The sequence below is a fragment of the Prorops nasuta genome, unplaced genomic scaffold (genome assembly GCF_024137725.1).
Source record: "Prorops nasuta isolate Cenicafe-Biocafe unplaced genomic scaffold, Cenicafe_Pnas_1.2 PNAS00008, whole genome shotgun sequence".
NCBI classification, from domain to species: Eukaryota; Metazoa; Arthropoda; class Insecta; order Hymenoptera; family Bethylidae; genus Prorops; species Prorops nasuta.
The window spans coordinates 4313661-4336118 of record NW_027116805.1 but is presented as its reverse complement, the minus strand read 5'-3'; the positions used below and the strand labels follow the sequence as shown (position 1 = coordinate 4336118).

Here is a 22458-nt window from a genome sequence, read left to right as displayed (position 1 = left end):
GTTTCTACCAACACCTATTCTTCGTCTAGTTTCACAAAAACAACCTGAATTTTTCTAAAAACCATGAGTCGCTTAATTATCGTAGCCTAAATTCGCTATTTTTACTTTCCTTGTGCGTGTGTGTTTACGTTATTCAAAGAAATTTTTTTTGCAAATTTAATACAGCTTACGTATGCAATACTCGATTGTAAAATCATTGAAAGGAAATATTGCTAGGGACCATATCAGTGCAATGAGCTAAAAATCATTGTTTCGAACGAGTAAATTCTATACGAAAGCAGCCCAGAGTTCCTAAAAATCATAAATCTTGACCCTTTCCCTTTATCTTTGCGTCGTAGTTGTACAGAACGCTGGTGGAATGAACGTTAAAACAAAAAATTACCATATAACATGGCAGTACAATGACCTCAAAATAATTGTTTTAAACTAGTTAATCCCACAAAACTACCCTAACGTTCCTGAAAATAATAAATCTTACCTTCCACTTTATCTTTACAACGTAGTAGCTTATAAATACGTTTGTAGGACGAACAATAAAATAAAAAGAATTACCATACAACCTATCCATAGAACGACCCTAAAATAATTGTCCCAACAAATTATTCCTGTGCAAAACCACCTCAACCTTCCTAAAAAAAAAACCCAAACCTTAAATTCCACTATCCCCAAAACCCACTTGGTGGAAACCATTTTTTCCACTTGATTTGTCTCATTTTTTTCAATTTCAACGCAGTCATGTACGATCTTCCCTAGAAAGAAAAAAGCAAAGAAAAAACACTATCAAGAACCATAGCCATGCACCACTTAAAAATAATTGTTTGGATCCATTTAATCCTTTCTATTGGTCTGCCGTACCCCGTTTATTTACGCACGAGAGAATTAATACAACGGAAGTTTGATCATCGTAAACGTGGTTGTGTGCAGTCGATATTCGGATTATCCGGGGGAAAAGTCGTTTGTTTGCTCAACGTTATCCATGTTTACAAGTTTGCCAATGTGGGAGTTTATCGGGGGGTGAGAATTTGCAGGAAGTTTCCTCGACGCTCTCCGTGGATTCGGCTTGGTCCTCGGGTTGGTATTTGGTTTTCCAGGACGAGACCATGGCCCTGGGTTGGAGCGAGTCCTCCGCGTTGCATCTTCATCCCCTGCAGAGGCTGAAGAAGAAGGGAGAGTGGTCCCCGAGCAAGCAGGAGTGGCCTAGAAGCGATGGTGTCGCGGCACAGCCTGGGATCAGGGAATCAGTCGCCAGCAGGAACTGGGAAGTTATCCCGCGGGATAACTCTCGAGCCAGGGTGCGGCGCGCGCGCGGAGGGGGTTGCCATGGGGAGGGCTGCAAGAGTGAAGCAGCAGCAGCAGCGTCGGAGGGGCTGCTATCTCCAGACCTGGAGAGAGCAGTATTATTGATCGACCCTGGATCCCGCCGCGTTTGTCCACTTTCCCGACTATCGTTCCCGTTTCCCCGTGAACCACTACTCTTCCACCCTCCTCCACACACGCGCGCGTACCAACACCCACGCAACCACCCCTCTTTCCTACTCCTGTTCGAAGAGCACAGTGCTCCAGTCGCAACGCGAAACCAGATATCACGTTTCGCCCAGGGCAATCTCTACATGGATTATTTCTACCCCCTTTTCCTACCCCAACCCCCGCCACCCCCACTTCTATTCTTCAATTCATGTAGTCGAGATTTCTTCATCGTGCGAAAGATAAGAGCCGAGAATTTTATTGTTTTTTGCCTCTAAATGCGTTTGCTGAATATTTGGGAACTGTTGAAATCTGGTAAGGAGGATTATTGGGGATGGGTTGGTATTTTTGAATACTTTTACGTCCAATGGATGGATGGTAATTGACAGGGCTGATTGACAATCATCTATCGAATGTGGCAGGAGGAAATTAATTCGATATTCCGAGTGAGTTACACTGAAGTTTGGTCATAATGGACCTGAACACGTCCGTCTGCATTGAAATGTAATTTAACTCCAAGAATATACATTTATCGTGCTTTGACATATCGACATTTTTGCATCTATCGATTTTAGCTATTGTCGCTCGTGCTTAATTTTTTATCGCTATATGTAGGAAGTCAATATTTTGGTTATTTCTAAATCTATTAATGTCCTTGTAATTTTAATTAGTTTTCGAGCGAATTTAGAGTTAAGTTTTGTCGGGAAATAAAAGTCTGGGAATTTTCAGAGCTTGAGAGTAAAGATTAATGAGGATTTTGGTTAACGTTAGAAGTAGAAATACACTGTACAGAGAATAATAGTTGAAGAAGACAAAGTAAACCTGAAACACGGTAGGTGTGCACGAAGTATATCGTATATCACATAAGAAATATCGACCTGAGGAAACTGAATTTTTTAATGAAACTTATAATTAAGATGTTTAATCACCTCTGAAACACTGTTCAAATCTTAAAACACTTTTCCACCTTTGGTCTCTCTCTCTCCCTCTCCCTCTCTCTCTCTCTTTAAAGGTAAAGTATTTAATCGGGACAAAATTGCGTTTCGCTGTTGTACAACGGAGAAAGCGATAATTTTCATCATGCAATTATTCACTTATTATAATTGCTTAATCAAGATTAAAATAATGTTCCACATCGACTTTAATTAATAGTTTATTTTAGCTAAAGAATGCTTTGATTTTATAAAGGAATTAATAATGTTAAAAGCACAACAATGTCTAATTTTATTGTTTCTTAATAGCTGTAATTAAAAAAATAGAATAAATTGGTAGTGCATCATTAAATGTTTTTTTGGTTTTGGACAAATGTTTTAAGTCAGGATTATCGGCTGGATACGTTGGACTTTCTGCATTATCGATCGAACAACTCGACCAGCCAAGGCACTTTCATCCTTCCCCCTCCCACTTTTTTCTTCCCCTTTCTCTCCCCCAGCCTCTTCCCCGTTTTCTCGTGGTAGAGAAACGGGGAAGGCACAGACTAACCTCCGACACTAACCCTGACCCACCCCACGTACTCGTCCGTCAATTTCCTTCTTCCATCTTCTTCTCTCTTTTTATTTTTTTCTTCGATCCCCTCCTCTTCCCTCTTGCCTTCTGTCGCTCCTTATATCTCCCGTCTTCTTCGTCACTCGAATAGGACTCAAAACCATTCTCGTATTAATATTTTCCTCCGTAATTGAATTTTTTATCATTAATCAAGTTTTAGCTACGCGAGTTTATCTTTTTTGAAGATTAATGCTCCAGAATTGATTATTTTCCTTCAACAGCTACATTCTTCCATTTTTTGTATTTTTTAATTCTCGTTTCTACCTCTCAAACGTTATTCCCTCTTCATAATTAAAATCCACTTAATATCATTTCTTTATTAATATTTTTATCAATCGAGTGTTAGTCTCTGGCTTGACGTTCTTGGAGATTGATGTTTCTGAAACTTTTATCTTCTTCCAAAAATTGTTTCTCCCACTTCTTCTCTCTTCGCGTTTGTACCTTCGTTCCTCATCATTTAATTCGACAAGAATTAAATTTGATTGAAATCAATCTCGTATTGATATTTTCACAAATAATTAAATTTTTATCATTAATCAAACGTTAGTTAGGATATTAACGTTTCTGAAGATTTATATGCTTGTGAGTTTGTATTTTTCTACAAGATAGTTTCGTGTAATATTGTAAGTTGGGAAACCGACATCAGAACACTCTGCGAGACAAGGGGAAATTAATTATCGTGGAAGCTGCTGCTGTTCCAGGCAGAACAGCGTGGGCCACTAAATTTCGGATGTGCCCCGAAATGGCAATGACAATGGCAATGTCGATTACAATAACAATGACAAACGTTGCTGCTCTGTGTCATCAACAGTCGGTCACCCAGCATCCTCCACCTCTTCATTCCAAATTTCACCTATAGCTCGTTCGACATTCGATACTATTGCGAGTCGTCTTATCGACCTACCTAGCCCAACCTGCCTGAAACATCACTCGCACACATCCATAAATCCCCCACCCTCCTTCAGTGTCAAAACAATTACGTCATTATGGATAATTTACATCTTCAAAGTCGTCGGTAGGATAAAAATAAAATTTTTGTAAATTTGTTATTATTTTTTTGTTGGTAATTTGGATTTTTCATACGATTGTTAAAAGATGGATAGAATTGTTAATAATTTTCGCTACTCTTAGAATTATGCTATTATTTGAATCCAATCGGCGGCTTTGGTCAATTTTTATCAAATTTAAAAATTGATTGAGATTTTCTGAGAAATTCTCTCGAATTATATGCTCTTTTTTTGAATTTGCAATTATCAGGTTATTTGTAGGCTGAACATTGTTGATTGGCGAAGAAACATGGTTTATTTTTAGACAATGTAAAACTCGCTTGAACTCGTGCGTGGAAGTGGAGTCTATTCCAGTCTTGTACAAATAATCTTGCACGGATATTCAGCAATACGCCGAAATATGCAGATTTACAAGGTTTTCCACAGAAACGTCCCAATTTTCCTCAAATCCTTTCTCCTTCCTTTCAAACCCACTCAGTATAGATAAATTTTTGTCGATTATACAGTTCAGACTTTAAAAATCTCATTTCAACAATTTTACACTATCTTTCGGCAATGTAAAACTTTTCGAGAAATTTTTCCCCAAGTTTTGTCCTTTCGTTGGATTTAATTTTTTCGAAACGAAAAGAAAAATGGAGAGATTTAGGGGGATAGTTTACATAGAATCCACGGTCACTCGTGTTTTGAATATTAATATGGCTGGAAACGAGCTGCCCAATGGAGTTGGCGAGGGAGTTTTGGGGTGAGATGCACGAGAGAGATAAGAAGAAAGGGCAGCGTTGAAATTAAGTTTAAAAAGTAAGGAGAAGCTGGGAGGAGAAAAATGACACGAGCGAGACGCATCGAGGTCGAGCTGGAAGTTTAAACGCTTTGGGAATTCGCGTGGAAAGGATTCCCCTGACTGCAGATCCTTCGTGATCGGAATTCCCAGATTGCTCCTCGACCGACCAACACCTTCTGACTTTGACCTCGATGTCCTCGCATGTGCTTCATTTATGGAAAAATTATTGCTCCATCGAATTGACTTAACGAATAATCAAAGAAAATTGCCAATCGATATCTTTGCGTCGACTCTCTAAATAATCAAGAAAATTACGATAATTCTTAAAACGAATTTCGCGTAAGCCAATACCAGTCGAATAAAATGTACAAGCGGAATGTTCCAAGTGGGATTCGATTTTTAACATGAAAAAGAGAAACTATTATTTTTTATAGTTTTAACAGTTTCGTGGGATATTTGAGGGATTCGGTGCTAATAGGTAAAAGACAGTTAAAGGAGTATGCGAAAAAAAGTCATTAGTATGGTATAATAAAAAATGTGGTGGGTGGATGGATGGTTAGGGAGGGGATATGAAGGGGGGGGGGGAGGTTAGGTCGAACTGTAAACAAGCGATAAAGCGAACTTTTTGGGCCAGTTGGTTCCATCCGGTGCTGCGTAGAAAGTCGTTTGAGGGGAGGGGATTCGGAGGAACTGAAATGTGGATCACGTGGTCAGTCAAGGCCCAACGAAATCAAACTGGAAGGAGACAAGGTTCTCGCAGTTTTGGCTACTGCGTCACGCGTTTCTCATCACTGCCACAGTTCACCGCTGTAGCATTAATAATACATGAAAATCCTTCCTTTTTTATATACCACTAATATCGTTTTAACATCAGTGCGATCAATCATTATTCATACGTGGGTAAGATTTCATTTATTTCTCTTTCTAAAATACTCGAGTAACTTTAAAGTTATAATATTGCTTTTGCAAGTGCGAATAATTTTTTAAACGTTCTATTTATTATATTTTTCACAAATGCTTGATTTATAACAGTCTAATTATGTGTGATACGAGTTTTGAAATTATAATAATGTAATTAAGAGATTTCTTATGATGTTTATTGATTATTATTGATCATTAATTGCTTCCCCTATATATATATATATCTATTTTTATTATTTGAAAATTTATTCCTGATGGACGATTTATCTGTTTCATAAACGAGTATTCCTGTTGATATATACCTCTTGCACGATAATACCCTTACGATTCGTTATTACAATCTTATAAAAAAGCCTTTTGCAATCTCGCCAATGCCATTGCAGCACTGAAACCTATCATAAATAAACATTGCAGTGGGTTAAAAAATTAAGCCTATCGGCCGAAAAAAAATCAATGCTTTGAAAGGAAAATTGAGTAAAAAAACTGTTGTATAAATAATGAATTTGCACAAAATAATTATTACGCAACAGAGGAAAATCTTCTAATCACTGCCATATTCTACCTTACAGATACGTGGAGAGGAATAAGTAAAGATCATCGACCCTCGTACAAGAGACTGTGAATGTGCTCGCTTGGAATTTGGAAGAAATGCAACGACAGGAAGAAATTTCTTAAAAGCGTTTAGAGAGAAAAGTGCGAGGTAATTCTGTTGGGATTACTTGGACGGAGAGAATCTAACACTGCGGAATGATACAAGTCTAAGTATATATATAAATGGTGAAAAAAGTAGCGATAAGAAACGTAAAAAACGCCTTTTCGCTGTACAGAAGAAAGGGAGACGCGGTTGGTATTTTTGTTGGCGCGTTAGAGTGCACGAGTGAGTTTGGGACAATTAGAAGAGAGGAGGAGGCGCAGTACGAGTCGAAGAAATCAGTTTGCAAAAATAAATAAAAGGAGATAAAAGTGTGGTGGGGTCGAGGCTCGATCTCGAGGGGTGTCATCGTCGAGGAAAGGCAGAATCGAGGCTGGATAAGAAGAAATTGGTATAGAGAGAGGAGAGTTGGGGAGGGGGAGAGCAGGAGGTGCGCGAATCGTGGAGGTAATAGTGCAGTGGTCGTGGTAGAATTTCGTGGTCGTCGTCGTCGTCGTCGTCGTCACGGTGGCCAGCTTAGTGAGCGGCAACGTCGCGGTGCGTTACGATGAGGCGTCGGGGGTGGTGGCCGGCGGGGGCGTCGTGCTGGCAGCCACGTCCAGGCTAGCGGCAGCAGCTGCGGCAGCGGCAGCCAATTCGACTTCCGGTATGGAAGTTGCGGAATCATCGATGGACGCAAGCCCAACCGGGTCAACGACCTCGGGACCATTGCTAGCGGCCACGACCTCGCTGACCTTGGTCAAGGCCGAGACGCCCGAGCACTTAGCAGGAACATCCGCGCCACCCGGAGGAATGCCGGCGTCGGTCACGAGGCCGATTGGTACCGGAAGTGGCCTCTTCGCCGGTATAGCCAGCAGCAACAAGAGGCCCAGGCCCGATGACTGGCTGGCCCCCAATAGCCCGGCCTCCCCCCAAGGTCCCATTCAACACGTTGTTTATACCACCCCCCAACAAGCCCTCGGAAACTCCTCGCAACCCTCCCAACAACCGCAGCAACAACCTCAGCAACCACCCATGGCTCACTCCAGCCCTCTTCAACAACCCAGCAATGGATACGCCAGCCCCATGAGCTCGGGAAGCTACGACCCTTATAGTCCCAACGGAAAAATAGGTGAGTCCTGAGATTTGCTTTTCTTTTTTTTTTTTTCTTTAGCTGGGGAAATTCATGATTATGTGTATAAATTAGGTACGGATAAGGTATTTTGGACAACGAGTTGTTGTATTTTCTTTTATGAAATTTGTTTGATAAGATTTTTGGTTTGTGCATTTTGCAATTATTGTTTTGTTGTAATATTATTAAGGTTGTTTATTTTCGAAATTCGAGTTGTTGGATCCTAACTGACCTTGGTTCTTCGACCTTTGAGATTTTGGGGAGTCTCTTTGGTTTCTCGAAGGATAACGATTTCTCGCAGAAGCGGAAGTCGATGGTCCATCGATTTTATGCAAAATCTCAGCTTTCCAGTCAACGTCCCGAGCACCTTTCAGCGTGCTCGAGTTGAAAGCAAACGGCCAGTCGAGTGATGGAATGGGGTGGGGGGAGTTATCGATCGTGGGTTCATTCTACTTTCCGCCAGTGTGTCAAGGAAAACTCGTCACGCTCGTCCTTATCGGTACTGCTACATCGAATCATCCTAACTCCCTGTACCAGATGTCTCAACGACCTCAAAAGCTGGCTGCGTTCGTTTCTTTCCGTTTCATCTCTCGAAGCTTCTACAGAGTGGGGGTTACAGCTATTAAAATGAACATTTTAAAATAAAGATCGCTCAATGTCCAGTTTTCATTGCTCCACTCTTGGATCATCATAGATCCCCATTCCAGATGTCTCAACGAGCTTAAGACTAGGCTGGAATGATTCTCCCATTTCTCCTCCGACAAGTTTAACCAGAGCAAGGGTCGAACGGTTGTGTCGCAGTAAAATTAACGCGTGAAAATAACGTTCGCTCGGTGTCCAATTATCGGTTATCGTTGAACGTCATCTTACGTATGGCCAGTCAAACGAGCGTGCTCGCATTTTTCACGAAGGATGACCTCGTCCGAGTTGACCAGCCACATCTCACCTTTTTTCATGCAACAACCTTTCAACCACACACCATCTTACTTTAGATGCAAATTACCCGCCTTATTCATAGCTATGCATTAAAATTTTTATAGCCAGTGCAGTGTGATGGCCACAAATAGCTCGAGTAAAAAATGTCCTGATGGATATCAAGATAATTTCAATAAAACCGTGCCTTCGCCATTGATTAAAATTTCAATAGTCTCTCGGTTATCAACGATATGGACAAATAGCCCCAGGATCAATTCCGGAAGTACTTTCTCTCCATCTCTCACCATTTCAACCAAAGCTCGACTCAGAAACCTATAAAAGTTGTTCAAACTTATCAATATCGTTCCTTTCTCTCCGTCCAATTTTCATCGTCAATTCACATTTTCTGTATACCTCGACGCTACAACTCCCACCACTTGGAATAGCTACTACGACCTTGTCATCGAACAATGAATATTTATCTGTAATTATAACTATCTCCTATTTTGCATCATTCTGCTCATGTCTGTTTATCAGAATTCACTGTCAATATTAAAAATAACCCACTTTATTATTGATCCTCGAGGTTTGCTGAAACCTCCAAATCGTCGTATAACCGAACCTTCCATATTCTTTTATCGTAAAGGCGCAGCGTCTGAAAATTCGGTTCTCAGGAAAATAAATAAAATCCCCAAGATTGTAAAAAAATGTAAAACTTATTATTATTAAAATCTTACTATTCAAAGCTTCTGTCTGCGAGTTTGATTTTGATGGGACGAAATGTAGATTATTTCGCAGCGCTAGCCACAAGTTGGCAAGCGAGTGCACACGACTAGTGTGGAACTTGCCAGTATTTTCAGCGTTCCAAATTTACATAGCTATACTTAGTTGTACGTTTTTCGGATGACAGCCACTTATGATAGCCGGGGCGCACCAAGTGTTTTGCATACTAAATCTCTCCAGGGGTATAGCGAAAACACACGAGCTCTGCTTCTGACCGGCGACAAAAATTCCTTTGGTAAGCTTCCAGTTAAACGATCAACTACGAATAAACGTAAAACGTCCGCTATCCTAAAACGCTTAGCGAGATTCTCAATCTTTTCGTCGAAGCAAAACACTTGGGAGGAAATGGTTGAAATATTAATGATCGTGCTTAATTATTCCCGATGTGCATGCAATAATACTGCATTTCTTTCCGTCCGGAGTTGAAATATTTCAAGCACGATAGATTTATTATCAGGCGTAGTTTTATTTCCTTATCAGCGCTTTTTGCTAGATTATATTGGGCAGAATGGAGGCTACAGGAAGCACAGAGACAAACGCGCGATTCCGTTCGCTATCTTTGCTGAAGTAACACGTTTTCCGCCATGTTCTCCGCTCTCCCTTCCTCTTCCTCCAACTTCCGCTTCCCTCGAGGATGACAAGGACGGAAATGCAAGTAAAAGCTCGTTCGAATCACTCTATAAAGTGTAGCGAGAATACCCTCTCCACTCTCTTAAGCCAAAGTATGCTCGTAAAAGATCTCCTACGACTCTTCTGACGAAACTCTCCAATATCACCTTTTCACGCGTAAATCATCCCACTTATTTACGTTTGTCTTCCTACTTAATAGCTCTCTAGCTTCTTGCTTCGGAAACACTGAAACATCCAACTTGTCCAGTTTCTTTTGCTTCGATTCAACATACTTTTTTTGCTTTTTAATTGCAGTTAAACACGTTGATATTGTAGCTCGTGTGCCATGAGTTGGGATATGCAGTGTTTTTACGGTGTAGATAGTTGGTAAAGTGATTTGTTTTTATAATTTTTTATTCTTTAACGCAGTTTATATATTGTCAAGTGTGTTTATAACTGATCAAAGTAATTAATTTTTGGAAATAATTTGTTCTGCTTTTTTTTCTTCTTTGAATTCTACTTGTTTATTTCTTATGAAAATGCAAGTGCATTACTTTATTTTATAGTTTTTCATGAGTTGGAGTACTCGAATAATTGTAACGTTATGAGGTATATTGAAAATAAGCTCGTATTTGTAGGATTACATTGTTTAATTTATATGCAGCCAAAGGCTTGGAATTGATTGAACCAAAATTAATTTTCTTTCTCCAGACTTTTATAGATATTGTTTTATCGTGCAACAGTTGATTCTGGCAAGAATTTTAACAGCAGCTCAGTGTATAAGGCGGTCTGCACGGTGTTGCTTTTGTGTTCCTTTGTTTTGGTTTTATGGCCTAGTCAGACAAGCTGAATATTATTCCACGTGATTTCGCGCTATCGTTAAACTTGTTGTCAAGGTAAAACGGACAACAGTTGTACAGTGGTAAAAAGTCGGTAATGCAAAAATATCGTTAAATTCTGCTCATAAATTTTATTAATTCTTCTCCTTTATCATTGGCTATTCATGCGGGACTATCAAGTGGATGATGCTGAATTGTACAATATATTTCCAGAGATGATACCGAATATAGCTGAACAAATTTGTACTGGAAGACGATTGAATTTTTGCTCAAGAAATTTCATTACATTTTTTTCAATTAAGACTTTTCAAAAATAGCTTAAAATTTTACGAAATAAAAATGCTTGCCGTAGACAGGAAATTGAAAGAAGAATCATGAATGAAGATTATTATATTGGCACGAGTAATTTTGTCGGCTAGAATATTTCGGTGGGTTAGGAAACTACAATGAAGCGTCTGGCAACAGGATGCAAATTTGGCCTTGACTATATAGTTAATACACGGATGAGTCGTCGTATAGGTTGACGCGCACGTGGCTTATGCACACACGTAAGCGTTCCAGCTGCATGTGCAAAATAAACTCGAGCTGCACACCCACAACGATAACGAGCAGGGCAGGACGCTGTGTTATCTTTCTTCTGTATATTATTTTAACAATACGTATAGAATTTTTTTCTCAATATTCAACATTTATTCTCTCGCCAAGCGAGGATACGATGAACTTTTGCAATTGTTGCCTCTCGACCGACCTCTGGTAATTAAAGGTTTTTTTTTGCTAAATATTTAGTTCATTCGATATAATTTATAACGATCGTGTTGGACGAGGAGTCTCGTCAGATTTTATTCATAGAAAACCATCCAACTGTTGATTTTCTCGAATAATTATTTTTTACTCTTTCGACGAGATCGAGAATGAGGAAAACGTTAGATGCAGCCCTGATGTCTCGTGCTATGCACGTGAATAGCGTGCTGCGTCGCACACATGCGCATTGCGTATATTCGCACGAGGTTATTGTCGACAATGTCGACTATGATGGGCGAGGATGGGACGAGGTTAATTACAAATTCTCCCATCTCTTTCTTTCTGCCCCCCCCCCCTCTCTCTCTCTTTCACAATTTGATGCTATTAAACATTTGTTATTTTTTTATATACTATATATTAAGTATATATTTTTGCCGCATTGCGCCTGCTTCTGTTTATTTTATCCAACTTTTTCTTGCATTTAGATTGTTTGTCTATCTTTTTATCTATTTTTATTTTCTACTCTTATTTTTTTCCAATTCCTCTTGACTTATTTATTACACGCCAAATATAGAGTTTTTATATAATTAATGACTTTTATCTAAAAGCTAAAAATATAAATTAAACATTTCGTTCCTAAAATCGATAACTTTAAATGAATTGATCATCTTTTTCTGAGTTAATTAAAAACTTTGTAAAATAGTTTTGTAGCTCCACACGAATGTGAACCTATACACACGTACACGAGTGAAAACAATTTTCGGTCGGAACTTCCCACGCAACACCGATGGCCACGAGAAAAATCGTTCTAACGAGGCGGCGTACAGTTTTTCATTTGCCCTGGCATTCTAATTTTGACCGGAACACCCCCCACTTCCACTCGAGACCTTTCACACCCTGACCTAACCAAACCTAACGTGATTCCTCCCAAAACATCACCTTATCGCATACAGACATTTAGTAGTCACCTTAAAGCCACCCCCTTCTCATTTAACAATTTATAAATATATTTTATTGGTTCGTCGAAGACCAAATTATAAAAATAACAGGAAAACATTAAAAAATTGCCCAAAGGTTAAATTCTTCAATAAATATCGTTATTGCAAATAATCATAATGTTCCAAAGAGAAAGTTATTATTATTATTATTTGTTTAAAGCGCGAGTTCCCATTTAATTTCATCTATAAATGTGTATAGTGGTTATATTTTTATAAGAGTATTGGTATAGAGGAAGGGTGGGGGTAAGCGTAACGAGCAAGCAGATATTAGTTGTCGAAATGATATTTCCGCGGGCTTATCGGTTATGCGGGTAGCGAGATACCTACGCAAAATACCCACATACCGGAAAAAGCTGACAACCCTCGCGGCAAATCGGACGATGGCGTAATCGACGCGACGACGAGAGAGTTCCTCCTACATAAACTGTGAGAAAGAATTGCCCCACTATTCCTGATAAAGAACGATTCGCGTTTCGAATGTCCGATTTTCCTCGTAAAGAGACCTCGATATTTCAATGGCACTTTTTTTACTCAGCGTCCTCTCGTTCTACATGAACGCACACACACGCACACGCACTTTTATCTTTGTCAACTGCAATAAATATTACCGAGCAACAATACAACCAATCTAAAATATAGTCGGTTTTTAAATTCCGTGATTTTGTTTATGTCGTTACAATAAATTTGGTCAAACGACACTTTTTTCAAAATAATTTTCACCATTTGTTTAAATAAACGCCCTACGGTGCTTTACAGCGGTGAATTATTTACGAAGGGAGATTAATTAGGTTTATTGGGGGTGTAAAGCCTTCGATGATATATACCGATGTTCGTATTAACGCGCAAATTTATTTTACAACTCCACTTATACTCGAGTGAAATTTCGCATCCAGTACGTACTGCTGAAACTATTTTCATATCGCGGAAACGTAATATTCTTGGCTGATTTATCTAATCGTTCGCGGAACGCTTGTCTGTCACAAAACGTAAAGGAGGAAGAAGCCAGGGGATGGGGATAGATAATTGACAGTGGAAGAACGATATTAGAATGCGATGGTACAGGGATGAGGGGGGAAACGCGTGCGGCCTGAGAAGGAGGAAAATTTGCAACGAGAGACGTGAGAACGGAAGAGTGACAAAAGGAGAAAACAAATTCAATTTGTTCTAACAAAGAATATAATTTTCCCCGAGCGACGAAGCTTCTTTATAATGTGAAATTTCCATTCACTTTTTTTTTATGCTGAAATAACATTAAATAAACTCGGGGAAATTTGCAAAAATTGCAATTTATTGTTAAAATGTTGAAGGAAGATAAAATTACGGGAGGAGGGAAATGTTCGAGAAAAGTGGGGGGTTGAGTCGAGGCAAGAGTGAAAGAGGGGGAGGGGGAGAAAGGTGGCAGGAGAGAATAAAAAGAAAGGATACGTATATGTATAAAGGATGTAGAGAAGGACGTGTTACGGATAGCGATTTTCATATATCGGAAAAATAAGCTTGAGCGAGTATTACGCGAAAGGAATTTTATGACCGATCTCGTATTACTTTTACGATCGCTTGTTTCACGTTCACGCTTCGGGAACTTGCAAATGCACGATCCACTCCAAGATATGTTATTTCACACAAATCCGCGAGCATGTACGATAACTTCCCAATGCAAATTTTCTTGTATCACAAATTGATACGAGAGCCAGCTGCTATGTGTAATGTTAATAATACACGCTCTCACTATATATATTCTTTAGTATATATATTTTTCTCCAATATGAAAAATCTAATAATTTTTTAATAATCATATCGTAATGTATTTACAATAAAAGAGATAAAATTGTATTAACTGAATTTTATATACAATTTTTTAATTTTCAGACAGATTTATTATTATTATCATTTAAATCATATTTCAGTAAAAAAAGCTTTAAGAGAAAGATGGGGGGCATGGGTAAATTAAACGTTACGTAATTTTAGAGTTTGACTCTATGCTTTACGTGATTGCTTATAGATTCTAGTAAGTAATTCATGGACTGATTCGATTAAGAGATCAGACTGTCGTTCTTGATCAATGTGTACCCGTTAAAGGCATTAGCCGTTGGCAAACCCTTCTTCTCCCCTCCACACTTCAACCCCTTACTAGACTCGCAGACTATAAAGTCGCTATATGACTGCAGTGTGTGCCACGATTTACTCGCAAATTTCCCAATCGTGACTCTCGATTCTGTGCCATGTCATTCATTTCGAGTCTCGAATAATTTTATAACAAGTCGTAAGCCGTAATAACAAATATACCTCCGCATTAATTATCCAATTAACGAACTTTCTTGAAATTTGTCAAGTTTAACCAACAAATTTGTAAGAGCAATTAAAGCTTGGCATTTCTTCTGTGTAATTATTTTTAATTAATATTAATGAGAGATTAGTTTGATAATAATTGAAACAAGAGTGCCCGGAGCAGGGCTATGATTATTCTTGCACAAGCATTAATTTGCATCCCTCGATTGTGAATATTTCAAAGATTGTCACGATATTAATCTTCCATGAATAGTAATTATTTATCAGAGAGATTCAACGCGTAAATGTCTTATATCTCTTTTTGTTTATTATTCGAGTATCGATCACCATGCGAATCTGTAATTTTCGCAAAAGTTTTAATAGTTTCCACGTTTCGTTCTAAATATACTCCAGCGTCCAGACTGATATTTGCAGAGGAGAATATCTCGATGGCTGAGTTTCAATTGGAAGCTATACAAAAATTGAAAAGAAAGTTCCACTTGATAAATGACGAATTCACAAGCTTGATTGGTAAAACGAAGGAATTGTAACTTTCGACAATTAAATATAATTTAGAGACGTCAATAACTACGGCACAGCCACTCTTTGAAGTTTTTACGCGCGTCACGTAAATCTGAAAGTGATTTTTCTCAATTCCGTGAGATGATTTACGGCTTTTTAGTCGTGGGACTTGAAAAAAATTCAAATGTCTCAGTGGTACTTTTACGTCCAATATTTTTAGTCCACGAATTACGAGTGGAATAAACATAGAAAAATATAGCTAGAAAATGAGATATAGACATGGAGAGAAAGAGAAAGAGTGAGAGTGAGCAATATACAAAACTAAGGAGAAACTTTCATTGAAAATTAAAAATAAGAAAACGAAATTCATGTTATTTAAAAGATTTCTGTGTAATTAATGTCTAAGAAAGAAGTGGGTGCTAGGACGATATTTAAAGGGAGAAGATAGCATCGTGTGCTTCCTCTGTCTGGTGTTTAATGTTAGTTTGGACTGTACTCTACACTAGAGAGAGAGAGAGAGAGAGAGAGAGAGAGAGAGAGAGAGAGAGAGAGAGAGAGAGAGAGAGATAAGCGGACGAGGGTCGAGAAGTGAGAAGTGTACATCTGGGACACTGTGCAACTTGGTGCAACGTGACTGCTCTGGAGGAGAGGAGAATCGACAGCGTGTCGTGGCGTGTTGTGTCGTGACGCGACGTGGTTCGGTGTGGCATGGTCTATATTTACGCTTCTAGCTTATCAGCCTGTGCTTATCAGCACAAACGTGCATCGTTCTCTTTTCTTCTCTTCTATTGCAAAGAAAAAACTATACAAATCTTTGCCAATACTCTAATGTAAACGTATACGCAATGCTTGTTCTCTCAAATATCCTCTCCTTTTTTTCCTCTTTCGTTACTTCTATATAAATCATTTTATATATTTAACTCCTCCACATTTTTATTATGAATAAAACGATCGACTTGCGATTATTATGCAACGATATGTACTGTATACATTTAAAGCTGGAATGTACTGAATGGGAGAATAATTTTGCAATAGTAAGTAGTCTTTTGTTGTAAGTAATTAAAGGTTGGACGTTGACAAAAATTGCTTACTTTAAGCAGTTGTCGATGTCCTATCTGCTTAATATTCTTTTGTTTACTGTGTAAGATAATTTTCGAGAGACAACATAGTATACTTCTCTCTCTCTCTCGTCTTGTCCAGACTGCTAATGAATTGCCTATTATTCTCTAAATTTACGTTTCTCACTATTTCCTCTTTGACTTTCCCACCTTTTCTCGTAGCCCCCTTATTTTTTCTCTTCTCAAGCATTGTCACTAGTACTGTCTTACCCTTGGCCAATAGCGTAGTTGTTTTCCACATTTTCTATTGCGCAACGTCTTTTAATTGTTTTGTATATGTGCATAGAAATTCTTGAAAAATTTATATACGTATGTATGTCTATATTTATTGTAGGAATTAAACGTGTTTCATTGAACAATACAAATACCAATGTTGTCTTTCTAATTCCAAAAATGCATTCATATTTTTCATTTTAAGACAGAGAAAAATCATAATAATTTTTTTTAAAGAATGAAGAGGGGGGGACTGAGAAATGTCAAGATTATGCTCAAAAGTTACAAAGTGTAAAGAATGTATGTAAAATGCAGGCTGGAATTGTTTCTATGAATTATGTGCACATGAATAATGGATTTTGATGAAATATACGAATTCTGTGTGTGTATATGATCTGGAGGTGCGTATATAATAATACAAAACCGAGCACGTGACATACTTATAAGCATAACAATTCATAAAAGGAGATGACACTGTCGCGTATGTTTACGTGAAATGTTTCTCCTTTTGTCACTGGACGTCTAAACACACTCGCAAAACTGTACATATGAACATCTTGTACTAGAAAAAAAAACACACCAGACGTGTTAGGCACAAACGTACACATTTATCAAGTCACAGGGCTTTGTGCAAGGGTGGACTCTCTGCAAACATATATGTATAGCTTGAAAATGCAAATTAATTTGCATTTGTACATACATGAAAATTTTCTACCCATTTATAAAAATTACAAAGCAACAATGTATTTTTATCAAGAGTAAATTCTGTCCAAACTAATAAAAGTTGACAAATATTTTCCAATGTATTTAAAATTATTTATTATATAATGAATTTATAGTTTTATTAATTAAAATTAAATAAGTGAAAAATTTTAAGTTTAAATTTTGCATAGAAAATTATATAAAACATAAATAAACAAGAAATGATACTGATTGTTTGTGTTGATATGCACAGCAAGAAAAGATCGTAGGTTTAGAGTTGTTTTGGATGTAAATATACTTGAGAAGTCATAGCAGCGAGGCTCCAGAGTCATTGGCACGTTTACCTGTCGTGACAGTTGTTCGTATTGACGTAGGTCGTCAACTCTTAATCAGTTGACTTGGTTTTATCAATATCTATATCGTTGAAACGTTCCACGAAGCGAGTAAAGTTGACCTAGATCGCGTCATTTCGATTGCCAATTCAATCGAACTAAGCTACAAACAGTATAATTTTCCTTTTCGTGCGTGCTAAACGTCATTAAAAGTACAGTGGGCAGCAGAGAAAGCTTCTTAAATAACTCCTTCTCCCCCCCTTAAAATCTTCTTCGCCTGATTCTCCTCATTCAAGTATACTTCGATTAATTTAAATAAATATTCCAATTAATTTTGACAAGTTACAAAAATAAAAAAAATTCTCTCTCTCACTTTCTTGTTAACTAAATAAATAAAACATCGCGCGATAGAGTGATTAGAAAAGTAGTGTGGGTATTGTCTGGGAAAAATTCGATGCTCTACATTGTACTTTATCTGAATTTCCTCAAAAACATTGTAAAACCAAGGCCACGCGTTATTTCAGCATCTCTCACTTAAATGAATTATTACTGAGAAACGTTTCTAAATCTTCAACAATAAATTTTAGATCGTTACAAATGCAGCATTGTTTATAATGAATTATTGTAACAAGAAAAGGCAAGTTTGGTTATCCGATGAGTAATTAAAAAGTTTGTGATGAATGAAGTTGTCCAATGAGCTGACAGTGGGCGTGGCCAAAGCTGAAGTTTATTGGTCAGTCTCTGCCATAAATAATTTTATAATTACTGGATCGAGAGAGAGAGAGAGAGAGAGAGAGAGAGTCGAAGAGTAATAGAGGGTTTCTTGACTCAGCCATTCAATTGGGAATCGAGAGAATTAGATGGCCGGAGAATTAATTGAGAGGAATTATTGGCGTATTTGTGAGAAAGTACTTGAAATAAGAATAAAAGAATATAGGTGAGAAGCGAATGAGAATGATGAAAGTGGAAATGGAACGTGAAAGGATGATTCTGTTTGAAGCGGAATGCAAGTTGATGGTACAGGAACTTGCTCTATCTACGGACTGCATCTAACTACTTCCGGAAGTGGTGGAACCTCGCGTGTCCCGTCGTAAACACGATTTAGAAGTAACTAGGTTGATCCTCCCTTTCTTCCTCCCTCCCCCCTCTTCTAGCTGTTACATCCATCTCCCCTTCTTCTTCTCTCTCTCTCTCTCTCCCTCTCATTATTTCTCTCTTATCAATCTCTAACATGGATGAAAATTCTAATTAAAAATTATCCATTCTACGGTATTATTTATGCCTTGAAAACCAGAACTGTATTTACATTTTTTCCCCCCTCTTAAATCCTCCAGATTTTCTCCTCCCATTGTATTCAATATCTGAAACACAAATACCATCCTATTGAATATTATCCTGTAGAAATTAAATCGATCCTTATTGAACAGGTTGGTCGAGTAATTAAGAATCCTTTCAAAGGCAATATCTTTTCGTTGAAAGGTTAACGAGTATCCTCGTATGATCATATTTTATCACCTGTTTTGACTGGTACAATCATTAATTTTCAGATGGAAAATTTCGAACGTGGCTGAAACTGTGTCAATTGAACATTAACTGAATGTTCTTTAGAGTTCGTGATAAAGGAATAAAAGAATGTGATAGCTAACAGCATGAAATACGTTATATCCTTCTGTACTCTCTTGGGATAAACTGCTTTTCTAATTTCGATAGGTAGTCGAAGAATTTCAACAGCTTTCACCAATCACACAAAGCTGCCAATCAATAATCCAGTCCCCCCCCCCCCCCCCCCTCCCACGCCTATTTTCAGTCATCAAAACCAAGCACTCTCTGCGAAACCGTGAGACTGATATTAAATATGAAACAAAATGAAAAAAACCTTTTCAATTTCAATGCAATATCCCACCTTCAAAATTTTAATCTCTTCGACAAAAAGATTCATTGTTCGACTACGTTGCAACCACTTCAAATATCGCATCAATAAAGAATCTAATTGATTTCTAACACTCGTCAGTCCCATTTTAATTAAAATTCACTATTTTTCTCCATTAAAAATTCCATACCATAACGATTCCTCGTTTGACCAATCAGAATACATTTCAATGCTTTTTCAAAGTGTTTGCTATATTTGTATGATTATAATAACGATTAAATCGTGGAACGACAAAGATTATAATTTTATCTGCCATAATTGTTAATTAAACCGAAGGAGGAATGGTTCGGTATGCGTGGTTGGGATTGGTCAGAAGTCACGTGACATAAAAGTTGAAGTTGTGGAGAGAGTGGGGGGTAGGTAAGGTAGTATTTTACTGTAGGACGCGACGGTAGCTCATTACGAGGGAGTCAGATACGATGCTGGGTCGAGATAAAACTTGCTGTGGAGGCCCTAAGGGTCGATATTAAAGGGTGATCGATAGTACGGGTCCCCCTACCCCTCCTTATTTTCTTGCTCTTCTCCACCCTTCGCTCTGTCTCTCGTGGAATCACCAAGCAAGAGCACGGCCTTGTTAATAATAATTGCGGGGTTTCCGAGTTCCAAATAACATAGCAGCGGATCGTGAAGAAGAGGGCATCGATCGACAATTTTCTCGAATCACGGATCTTCCGCGATACTAGCCTTACCTACGACTTCTTCAGCCCTTAAGTGTAAGGCTACGTCGGTAATCCCTATCGAGACATTCCCAGGGTCTCCTTTCTACTCCCCCCACCCCCCCCCCCTCCTCTACCTACTTAAAAATATTCTCTCTTAAAGAACAAATCCGAATCTACTTTCAGTCTATCTTATATTCTATATACATCACCACTACTACCACTACTCTCACTATTTTTATCTATTTCATTTATGTTTTTCTTTCCTCCCTTCGACCAATCTCGAAACGCGATTAAAGCACATGAGCACGAAATTCGTGACTCCCGGCAATGTTTTAACGTTGTTTTTACTTTTTTTTTGTTATCGATTGGAGTACCTTTTGGATAATTCCTTTTTTCTAATTTTCTAGCTTTACTGGCGAGGTTTGTGCGGATAAATATATAGTGATAGAGAATTATTTTGGATTTATGGAAAATAAGAGATTGGTTGATTTAAATCGATTTTTAATTGGTTTATTAATTTAGAAATTATTGTATGATTTTTTAAAATTAATATTGTGTTTGTATATAGGAAAAAATCGAAAGAGAGCGAGAGAAAGAAAGAAAGAGCAAGTGGTGGGGGAATGGACGAGGTTAATTTGGGTCAAGATGTTTGCGTATTGGTCATGGTTTATCGAAACTATTATTGATGCATTTTGATCAGCGGCAAGTTTAGACACGCACATACAGACACAAACATATTTTCTTAGCAGGGCTTATCACTCGATTTTCCTTATCGTGAATGGATATGAGCGTTGCACCTCTTAATGTCAGTAAACGTTCAGTCAAAACTATCAATTTAAGTTATTTCCATTATGCTTCTGATGTACCAATTCTGTTTTAACGCATTTGTTTTTTTTTTATTTCAGGTGAGTCCATTGTTCATTATTTGCAGCTACGGTTGTTGGGTGAGTCATTAATCAATTACGATCAATTGAAAATTACGATTTGATATTTTGATACTTGTTCAAGCACTTTCTTTTAAGAGGCTATTACTTTATATTCTAAAGGCTCAGGAGTAAATTTGCTAAAATTTTTGCGATATACGAATTTTTTACTGTTAATACTTTTGCAAATGAAGAGTAAACATTATTAATGTTCATTTGTAGGAATTTCGTTAACAGCATTTAATAATTAATAAATTCTAACTCGATTTTCTTATCAATACCTCTTTCGCGGTTTCTAAAAATAGATATAAATTATTTTAAGTACTATAGGATCGAGCAGGATTTCAAATTTAGCATAACAATTTTTTTTGTATACATTTATAATCGGCTTTTTTAGTTTTTGACAAATCTCTTGGTAATTTTTTCTATTTCATGCAAGCTTCACTCATATTAATTTTGCTAAATTTTTTATTCAACGGATCGATTGAAATTGGAATATGTTGAAAAGCTGATACTCGTATTTTTAAATTGAGCGGGAAAGAAAGGGTTGATGCTGCGCCACCTGCTGTTCCTGCGTAAAGTCAGTCGTGGTTGCTCCCGTAGCTCGCAGGTGGCGCCACGAATCTCATTTATCCCGCCAAAAGTATCATGCCATTCGTGCCGCAAGAAGCTCTTCGCTCTGCGTCGACTCGTCCACAGTTTTCTCGTAAAATGATGACGTGCACTCACAGGTAAATTCAATAGTAATCAAATGAATCTGTCATTTGTGGCGCCTCGTATCTCATTCAGTCTACCGAAATTATGTTCTGATGTCAATCTAAGATGTGCAGATTCTCTCGTAGAAAGAAGCTAGCACCGGTAAGTGCACCATTATTTTCTGCCATTGCAGTTTCTCGATATGTTTCTAAACTCTATTCATTTCCTTTGAAGGAAACTCGAGTAAGATCAAAGTCAAAATTAATTTGAATCGTAAGAACATAGGCTCTTAGATATTTGTGAATCAAGTATGCACTACGAATACTACGATAAATAGGTTATGACACTTTATGACGGATCGTTATACACTTAGCTAAACCCTGGCAGGTATTTATTTCGTGAACTTTAAATTGTTGCATATGAATAAACGTTCGTAAAGCTTTCGTTAATCGTTAACAATGAAAATAACCAGTGATTGCCTTATCATTTACATTGTCGATACTGATATTTCGATGCGATAAATAAAATGTTTGAAAAGCGATAATATGAGTTTGGGAAAGTGATCCAAATACAGGTTAAATTGCATTCATGGTTCAGTGGGTATATCAAATAGTGGAATGCTTTGGTTCTGGAGAGAGTGAGTGTGTGTGTGTGTGTGTGGAGGGGGGGGGGTGGTGGTAAGCTAAATCGTATTTGTGCGTGGGCAAAACAAAACGTTCGTGACAGTGGCAT

The 22458-nt window shown here is 37.9% G+C and overlaps 1 protein-coding gene across 1 annotated transcript in view; it reads left to right on the top strand.

The window, feature by feature from the left end:
* The window catches only part of EcR (Ecdysone receptor), a 157320-nt gene that overhangs the window by 64804 nt on the left and 70058 nt on the right, over positions 1-22458 (top strand). Inside the window, exon 3 of the mRNA XM_066730715.1 lies at positions 6288-7481. Coding sequence (XP_066586812.1) covers positions 7019-7481 — 463 coding nt within the window. The 5' untranslated portion in view covers positions 6288-7018. The remainder of the gene's footprint in view (positions 1-6287; positions 7482-22458) is intronic.